The sequence below is a fragment of the Acanthopagrus latus genome, chromosome 17, assembly GCF_904848185.1.
Source record: "Acanthopagrus latus isolate v.2019 chromosome 17, fAcaLat1.1, whole genome shotgun sequence".
In the NCBI taxonomy this organism is placed as follows: domain Eukaryota; kingdom Metazoa; phylum Chordata; class Actinopteri; order Spariformes; family Sparidae; genus Acanthopagrus; species Acanthopagrus latus.
The window spans coordinates 26,673,972-26,683,618 of NC_051055.1; the positions used below are offsets into that span (position 1 = coordinate 26,673,972).

The following is a 9,647-nucleotide window of genomic DNA, read 5'->3' on the forward strand; positions in this document are numbered from 1 at the left end:
GCTCCGAGCTCAAAGAATACTGAAAAAGACTAAAAGGACCAGAAGAAACTGCTGATGTAGCTTGTCTCAATATGTTAGTATGTCAGCATCTATAAAGGTCATTTTGAATAGCTAAAGTAGTTTATCACACAATATGGTTTCTGTGTGTCTGTCTCAGTTCTGGTTTAATGCGTTTAGAAGTCGCTGCACTGACTCCCTGTGTGTCAAAAGATCCTATTACTAGTCTATAAAGAACTAAATGTTCTCAGGACTGAACACATTTGGTTTACTTCTACGGGGGATTGGGAGGGTTATTTAAAATGTTTGTTCTGATGCAGTTACTTATTTTAAAAAAGTAGGACAGTAATGTTAGCAAAGTTAAACTGTCAGCTCATCTAAATGAGTGAATAAAACACAACTGTTCACTGTGGCTTTCAAATAAGTACATTCATTTAATGCATTTTAAAAATGTTTATCTGTAGCTAATTATATTTGATTTTTATTCTCTTCAGTTAATGTTTTAGTTGTGGCAGTTACAGCTCCCCGTCACAAGATGGCGCCGGTGGGCAGCCATTTTGGAATGTAGTCGAGGTTGAACCAGGCGGATCATATTACAACTGTACTGTGTGACACGGAACATATATCATCTTATCTCCCAAGGTTTATGAAAGCTGGACTGGGTAGACAAATAATATACTTTATAAAAGCATTTTTTAAAATTCCTTGCTTGTCTTCGTCTGCCATTGCGGCAGACACCGGGGACTTTCCGTCGTTAAACATTATAAATATCTACTTTCGGTTACAGTTTATCAGTCGAAGAAGCTGAGTCGACGTCTGCACTTGCAGCCGGTTCTGCCTCGTTTAATAGACAAGTTGTATTAGTTTTCCAGAGCTAATATCGTGGTCGTTTTACAGTCTCATACGTTTATCGATCAGCGGCCACATCTTAAGTGGGCTCGTCGACACCAGACGTAAGTTTGATTTTATACTAACGTTAGCTAAACTGTGCTAGCTCACTGTACTCACTGTAGCATGCAGTCTGACCTTAACGCTAATAATTATGTTGTATTTCTGTTTTTGCTCATTTGTTTTCGTGTTGCTGTGGCTCAGGTTTTTATCTTGAACTACTGCCAGACTGTTTCAAAGAAATCAGACGTGTGGATGAAATCGAAAGTAATTCAAAACTGAAAGTAAACACTGTAACCTTTATAAATGAAGGGCATCTCAGGCAACAGTTAATTATGGACCTGGTTTATATTGTTATAGAAGGAATGAATTGGCTGAATATTAAGCTGTGTATTCTACATGTTTTAGCCACAGGTGATATCCAGGTTCTCCAGATATGCGTTGTGAAAAAAGTACATTTACTTGAGTACTTTACATTACATTTACGTTACATTTCTCTGACAGTTATAGTTACTAGTTCCTTATTAGTTTATGATATCCCTGTCCAGTATCCATTGTTTTTCTGAGCTCATTAAAAGTTGAAAAAGAATCCAGAAACACCACAAAAAACACAGACTGTGACCATTTTTCTGCACAAGTACTTTTACTTTTGTTTCTTGAAATATTTGCAGATAATACTTAAGTAGAGCATTGAGTGCATGACTTCTTTTCGCAGGCTTCTGTTAGTCCCACTGGTTACAAACTGACTGCATTTGTTGACGTGAATAATCTGCAGTGCTGTAAAAAGTTCATAATTAAGTTAAGGTAAAGATATAAATTCAGTATATACGTTACACTACTCAAAAATTAGTTAGGTATGTCGGCATATGTAAGTGTGTACATGCATGTCCATAGATATGTGATACAACATAATGTGTCGCATTATTTGTTCACAAACCACAAAAGTAAAATTTAGACAGGTCACAGAATAAGCAATCAAGTGAAAGACAAAGATATCACAGTATCCCTAACTACATAATATGTATATGTAGATAAATACATACCTTTCTGGCAATCAGTGTACTTAGTTATCAAAAGTACAAGTAAGAGTAAAATAATGAATATATCTTCATCTGCCTGATTTGTGCGATTCGACCAGTTATCTGGTATTCACTTTTTCTGAGTCAGTGTTTTGTTTTTTTTTTTTAAGAATATAACTAGACCACTACCAATTAGTTACAAAAGTTTGTACAAATGTAGTGGAGTAAGAATACGATATTTCCCTCCAAGTTGTATTTTTTTGGAAATATAATGTAGCAGAAAATGTAGATATCCATGTAAAGTACCTCAAAATTGCACTAGTGCAGTATTTGAGTAAATGTACTTGGTTTCATTCTATCCCTGACACTTGAATACTGACCCTTGCTGTCACTTACATTTACAGGCCCTGTGCATTATGCAGAAAATGAGCTACTTCGCCCCGCTGCTTTTCGTGTGCCTGGATGTGTGTGTGGTGCACATCATCCGCCTGGCCCAGCTCTCGCCCCTCCTCGTCTCCAGTCCGTTCATCACCCTGTGGGGAGGAGCGTTAACCAGGGCGTGCATCCTGCTCCTCCTCACCTTCACCTACCCTGGGAGCCTGCCGTGGATGAGCAGCTTCGAGGGGCTCCAGCGCTTAGCGGTCCTTTGCTTCCACTTCCCGGTGTACATCACTCTTCTCTGGGCACTTGGGCAGTCCACCCTGGAGGAACTGTGGGGATGGCACTCCTGGGAAAGGGTGGGTGGCTGTGTTCTGCTGCTGAACTGAGATGGACCCTGCAACTGTTTGATTACTGATTTTCATTCTTACTTTATTTCAGGCCTTAGTTAAAATAATGACACATGCCCATTAAGTGTGTATTACTTCTTGAAAACCAAAGTATATGTTTAGTTGTGGCATTAAATATAGAATCCAGAAGTTGCACCTGTCACAGCAGGATCAAAATATTTGTTAAAGTTGTGAAACAGGAACAAGACTGAAACCAAAACCAACCAGTCTGAAGAGAAGGAGAAATTCCCCATTTAATAAATGTTGTTTTTACTTTCACCCTAACACTTGGTAGAATCATCTGAAGCAATTTAATGATTTACTTCATGGAAAATTCTTCTGACTTCTTGTGTTTTACAGGTGTGTCAGGGTTATGTTGTGGCAGGCGTGTCCTGGCTCTACTGGAGCCGATATGTGTCGTCTCTTTTACTCTCCTGGGGTCGATACATCTCATCTCTAGTGATGAGGGCGCCAGCTGAGAAGCCCAAAGAGGACACCGGGGCCTCGCTGAAGAGACTGATGGAATACATGCTGCCCTATATTGGACGTTTTGTTGCTGTGCTGTTTCTTGTGGTCGTTTCTTCTTATGGTGAGTGAGACAATAGGTCCGTAAGGCCTGGAAAGACTAGAAGGCAAATAAGAATATGCAAAAGACTTCATGGTTACTTCAGTCATATGCCATTAAAATGCCAGTCATGTCTCCAGTCTGCTGACTCTGCTGACTCTTTAGGTCTGATTAATGGATTAACAAAACAGTTGGTAACACATTTTGCTGTCACCTGTCCTCAGGTGAGATGGCTATTCCTCAGTACACTGGACGTGTGGCGGACTGGATCATGAATGAAGAAGCACCTGATGCATTCACAGAGGCCATCAAATTCATGACACTAATGACTATTGCCAGGTAATGTAAGCTTCGTAGCAAAGTGGTTAAAGCGTGACAGATTTAAAAAAAAATCTAAACTCAAACTGTTTCTCATTTGTCTTTTTTTAAATCAGAATTTTTTTCAGGTCATAATTTACCTCAAAAGCTAATATGTGATCTATCTGGAAACAGAGGGTCATAGAAGTGTTTCTGATACTGTTTCTGAGTTTTATTTGCCTTTTATAAAAATATTTCTCACATAGAATTTCAATTTCTGAAGATAATGAGATGTAGAGAAAGGAAGCAGGGCTGATTGCATTCCGGCGCCGTGCCGGATCTCCGGCGTGTTTGCCCAGAGATCTAACATACAGTTCTCTGGATCTAACAGAGGCGCAGCTTTCACTCAGTCACACTAACGATAGGTTTACTCCCGGTTCCACTGGTACTTCACCAGTGATAACTTTAAGCTGCTGAGTCTAGATCATGTTTGATCTTCTCTCTCACTCTTTCTCTCCAGATTAGGATGTTCCTCTATCTTGTAAAAATGTACATAGTTTGTTTGATCTTCTCCCTCCCTTTACTGTTATTACTTCAAATATATTTGTCCCTGTTGTGACTTTGATTATTAGGTAAAGATTTCTCTATCAACCTTTTGTATGGCTTAAAATAATCTCCTCCTCACTGCAACAGACACAGCCAGTAAGCATTATGCAAATGAGTATGTGATTACGTCATCCATATGTAAATGAGCATATGACGTCAAACTAGAGTCTTACATTCCCCTCTGAGATTTATTATCTGATGAACTGATGCCATGTTTATTGTCGAGTTGTATTGTGTAGTATTGTTTCTGGCACTCTGTTGTATTGCCATTCTGGGTACTTTACACTTCTCTGTGTCTGTTCTATGTTTCAGTGCTGTGCTTGAGTTTGTATGCGACCTCATGTACAACGTCACCATGAGCCGCATTCACACCTCGGTGCAGGGAATTGTCTTCCAGGCTGTCCTGAAACAGGAGATTGCTTTCTTTGACGCCAATTCGACAGGTGACAACTAACAGAAAGTAAACTTTATAAGAGGGAGAATTTTTAATCTAAGAGAGTTTTTGCCTTCATACTTGGTACATTGTATTTGTATTAAGGCCTAGCTCAGTTTCTCTGTTGTTGTCCTAATAAATACGTACTCGAGACTAAAAGACAACTCTTCTCTCAGGTGAACTGGTGTCCCGCATTACCACGGATACCAACGATATGAGTGAGGCACTGAGTGAGAAACTGAGTCTTGTCATGTGGTACACGGCACGTTTTGGCTTCCTCCTGTTCTTCATGGTGAGCCAGTCGTGGAAGATGACTCTGCTCACTTGCATGGGACTGCCCATCATCTGGGTCATACCTGAGCTGACTGGACACTTCCACCAGGTACAGAGGTGTTCTCTAAATCAGGCATCTTCTTCAAAGCTGTTCTAATCATGCATTTTTAGATTTACAGTTTTTGTAGTTTGAATGGTGTTTCTTGATATGGTGAGCCCACTTCCCCTCAGCTCTGTGGAGAATTTTAGCGATTTTAAAGTTTTTTGTTTTTATAACCTACAACTTCACACTTGTTTTTCATCTATGTTCAGACCATGGCTAAAAAGGTTCGGGATTCACTGGCTAAAGCCAACCAGGTGGCCACAGATACCTTCTCCGCTATGAAGACAGTGAGGAGTTTTGCCAATGAGGATGGCGAGACAGAGAGGTACAGACGGCAACTGGACGATACTTACGCCCTCAATAAAAAGGAAGCAGCAGCCTATGCAGCCTCTACCTGGGCTAACAGCGTGAGTTGAACAATAATTTCTTAGCAGTCTGTGTGCATGATGTGTTGTTCCTCAAAATTGAGCACCTTAGGAGAACCGAACCTGAATTTTCATTGAAGCTCTGGTAAAAAATGTCAGTATTCCTTAAAACAGGTCCTTAAATGTGTCTTATATGTTCTTCCAGATGGCCACGTTGGCCCTGAAGGTGTGTATTCTGTACTATGGAGGGACTCTTGTGACCAGGGGAGGCGTTAGCAGTGGAGACCTGGTGTCATTCGTCCTCTATGAGCTACAGTTTGCCTCCGCTGTTGAGGTGAGTCACAGGCAAAGATAAAAGGAGTATGTTACAATGAAATAATTATGTTCTTGCACTCATTCATAATGCAGAAGTTGAAATAGCTGATTGAGTGCCTCATTTTACAACGTCTCTTCCAGGCTGTCATGCATTATTACCCGGAGGTGAAGAAGGCGATCGGTGCATCTGAGAAGATCTTTGAGTATCTGGATCGCAAACCTAAAGTACCTCCAGCGGGCAGTCTGACCCCTCGAAATCTTGAGGGACACATTCAGTTCAAAAAAGTTACATTTTCCTATTCTGGCAGGACGGACGAAGAAACTCTCGTTCTAAAGGTATGTACCTCAGACTTCTGTGCATTTATTATGTACAATTTAAATGATTCTTTTCAATTCAACCTTCTATTTTGTTCTACTAGGATGTATCTATAGACATAAAGCCAGGCGAAGTCACTGCCATCGTGGGGCTCAACAGATCAGGGAAGTCCACTTGTGTCAAACTGCTGGAGAGATTTTACCAGCCGCAAGCCGGGGAGATCCTGCTGGATGGGAAACCACTGCAAAGCTACAAAGACGAGTACCTACATGAAAAGGTGTTTTGTCACGACACTCTATTTTGAATCTGAATCCTTAAAGCATTTAGCTAACATTGTCACCTAATGTGATTTGCTGTGAATGCAATTATAGAAAGCCTAGAGGTGCCCTGATGAGTTTTTCTTCCTACTTAACTATGTATAAAAAAATAAAAAATGACAGTAAGACTGTAAGGAGCTTTTAATCCTTTCAGGACCTTTCATTTGGGATGTTGAGGGTGTCTGTGTATGGGGGAGATAGTGACACCCTAAGGGGATTATCAAGTCATTATACCACAAAAATTGACTTGAATTCAAAATGGCAAATACTAAATGAATTCTGCAGCTGAGACCATAAAATGAAAATGAAATGAAATTAGCCCTGAGCTTTCAGTGATGACGATATAAGAAAGGTGAATCACAGTTCATTGGAAGTTTCCTCCCATAATGTTACAAATTTGTCTTTAATATCACTCCTTTGGTTCCGTTTGATCTTTCCTCTAATATTTTGGATTATTACAAGGACACCTGGTTGCACTTGTCGCCTAGTTTAATTCTGCTGTTTCCCTCATTGTAAACCATGTCTCCCCCCTTCATGCTGTTTGTTTATAGATCGCTGTGGTGAGCCAAGACTGTGTGCTGTTTGCTCGCTCTGTGCGGGAGAACATCAAGTATGGCTGCGAGGACGCCTCTGATGAGGAGATGTACAAGGCTGCCAAGCTGGCTAGTGCCCACGACTTCATCATGGAACTGTCAAATGGATATGACACAGGTTCGACCCACAGACTCAACTTCTTTGAGAGTGAATCCTCAAGTGTGGTTCTTCACAGGGATTCTAGTCACTCATTATTTTTCATTTAAATTTACATTTTTAGATTCTGAATGTGCAATGCTCAATAATAGCTAGGAAGATTGCTGTTTCATCATGAAAACTGAATTGATTTTATAATTTGGAATTATTCTTACATACTAGTGACGTGTTGATCGGCTCTGACATCAACCAAATATGCATATGTGAATTTTAATCCACTTGCCACTAGTCTTGTCACAATATTGGAATTGCTGTCCTCGATACAATACTTTGTGCTGTTGAGTGTATCATGTTCAACATGGACTGCGCATAAAATGTCAGATTTTTAATTGAAGATAGATCTATAATTTTGAATTTTGTTTCCATGCGTGCTGTAATGTCCCTGCCACAAATATTGTGAGACATTTAAGCAGCAAAACCAAAATTAAATTTAAAAAATTGACAGGACAGAAGATACTTTCCAGTGAAAAGAGAATTAAACTTTTGCTTTTAAAACATTTTTTTGAATAGCTCTGATGGAGCTCATTATTTATCAGGAGGCTAAATAATGAATGAAGTTTTAGTGTTGTGCTTGTGCTTAAATGCACACAGCATCTGTCTTAATGGTGAGACACACTCATCATTGCTGCTGTGGCGGTATTGTTGCAGGTATTTCACAAACTCAACTCATTAATGATGTATTACTTCACCCAACCACATTCTAAACACCTATTAATCAGAATGCTAATTTATTTTTGGCCTGGACACCAAATGTAACTGCAATCCACACATTATTATTACATAGTGCTGAGGGGAATTGAGATACAATTCATATTGTCACGACAGGTTTATCTCCATGTTGTCATGCGTAACCTTTACTTAACTTTGTGATGCCTGCATAAACTCTGCTGAAGGTTATGAAAGGGCTTATGAATTTAATAAAGAGCTCTTGTGTAACAGCACTCTGGCCCTGTGGTCCTGCCAAATGCAAAATGCACTTCATCTTCTAATGATGTACACAAACACAATAACTGTATGTCTGTGTGTTGAACAGATGCTGGTGAGAAGGGAGGACAGGTGTCTGGAGGCCAGAAGCAGCGCATTGCCATTGCTAGAGCGTTAATCAGACATCCCAAAATCCTGATATTGGACAACGCCACCAGTGACTTGGACTCAGAGAACGCATACCAGGTTGGACATTCTAGAGTTGTGTAACTTTGCCTATTACTACTCATGTTTTCCGCATCTAACACCAGGTCGTGATTGTTCTCAACAGGTGCACCAAGCTTTGTTGAACCAAACCAACAACTGCACCGTGCTGTTGATTTCCAACAACGTAAGCGTTGTAGAGAAGGCCAACCGTATATTTGTCCTCCATGAAGGGATGGTAAAGGAGGAGGGCAGCCATGATGTGCTGCTGGAGAAAGACGGTCTTTATGCTGAACTGGTCAGAAAGCAGAACATGGGCTTCCACCGTCAACAAGAGGAGAAGAATGATACACACTGATGTGTGCGGGCGGAGGTTGTCAAAGCCACTGGAAGGTTGTTGATGAAATGTCCAGACTTAAAATGGTCAAAACTCCAGAATTACTATGAATAACAACTTCATTGTGAGACCACATTCCATAACACGCAAGTGTTGGTAGAGTTTATGGCCATTAAGAATATTTTCCTTCTCCATGCACATTGGAAATAGGCAAAATGTACTTGAAATTTCTACTCCAGAAAATGTTATTATAGATAATAAAATAGTACATTTTCTGGAACATGCCCAGATTCAACATATCACATATTAAGGTTCTTCAGCACATTGATGCAAATCATCACCAAAAATCAAGTCCTGCTCATTGACTTGCAACATTGATCACAACACAGATTCCAATTTTCATCGTCCAATGGTATTTATTTAGCCAGCGAGGCAGCTGGATTTGCGAGATCTCCTGATCTCACAAATACATCTTTACAGACTTCAGTCAGTGCGCTTGGGGTAGAACACACAGTTGTGCAACCAATCAGCTTCCTATGAGGAACTACTGGCAGCTACGGGTGAGGTTCACATGTGAGGACCAGCGGGAGAGGTGACCGAATGGAAACGACAATGGCGGCTCTTCAAGAGGTTTGCGTAGCTGCTCCCAAAGCATTAGTTCAGTCAGAATTGGAGAGTGTTATCCACTGAAAGGATATCAAGTCACAGCTTTCGATCTTCCGGCTGTCTTTAGTATAATTATTATTTACCAGCTGGCTCCACTGGTGGTAGCATGTGTGTAACAAACTGGCCCTTCTGGTTAGATATTTATAACCGTATCACCCAACCCTAGTTCCTACTGGGCAGCTGACGTACGCCAATGGGTGTGAATGAGATTTTATGATGTTCACACACATAATATCTTCATACACTTGTAGATGTAGATGTAGAAGGAATCAATCAGATAAGACTTTAGAGATTGCGAAATGCAATATTTAAAAATTAATGTCAGAAAATGTTTTGTTTGTATTTATTTTTCTTAATTTTCTGCATATTTGTTTTGTTTTTATTGAACTTGTCCCTGTATTGATAATTCCTTACTATGTTTTAACCTGTTGGCTTATTGTTTGTTGAGCTTCTAAAATAAATCTTTTGAACTCTTTTCTCAGATTTTCTTTAATTGCAAATTGTT

At 40.0% G+C, this 9,647-nt stretch overlaps 1 protein-coding gene across 2 annotated transcripts; it reads left to right on the forward strand.

Annotated features, from left to right (window-relative positions):
• Nucleotides 1-592: 592 nt before the first annotated feature.
• tap1 (transporter 1, ATP-binding cassette, sub-family B (MDR/TAP)) lies at nucleotides 593-9,618 on the forward strand. 2 transcript variants are annotated; one of them, XM_037073538.1, is made up of 13 exons: nucleotides 593-950; nucleotides 2,309-2,641; nucleotides 3,032-3,260; nucleotides 3,461-3,575; nucleotides 4,452-4,582; nucleotides 4,749-4,954; nucleotides 5,158-5,355; nucleotides 5,519-5,647; nucleotides 5,770-5,964; nucleotides 6,048-6,221; nucleotides 6,813-6,972; nucleotides 8,045-8,181; nucleotides 8,267-9,618. In XM_037073538.1, the coding sequence occupies exons 2-13, from the start codon at nucleotides 2,321-2,323 to the stop codon at nucleotides 8,495-8,497; spliced, it is 2,226 nt and encodes a 741-aa protein (XP_036929433.1). In that variant the 5' UTR covers nucleotides 593-950; nucleotides 2,309-2,320; the 3' UTR covers nucleotides 8,498-9,618. The 2 variants fall into 2 exon arrangements, with proteins under 2 accessions (XP_036929433.1, XP_036929434.1); XM_037073539.1 differs by lacking the exon at nucleotides 593-950 and adding an exon at nucleotides 1,586-1,689.
• Nucleotides 9,619-9,647: the final 29 nt, after the last annotated feature.

Excerpts from the sequence above, each read along its gene's own strand:
- tap1 (XM_037073538.1), top strand. The coding sequence starts at position 2,321 with ATGCAGAAAATGAGCTACTTCGCCCCGCTGCTTTTCGTGTGCCTGGAT. Across the intron at positions 3,261-3,460 it reads TGTGGTCGTTTCTTCTTATG|GTGAGATGGCTATTCCTCAG; the intron begins GTGAGTGAGACA and ends ACCTGTCCTCAG. Across the intron at positions 5,648-5,769 it reads AGTTTGCCTCCGCTGTTGAG|GCTGTCATGCATTATTACCC; the intron begins GTGAGTCACAGG and ends CGTCTCTTCCAG.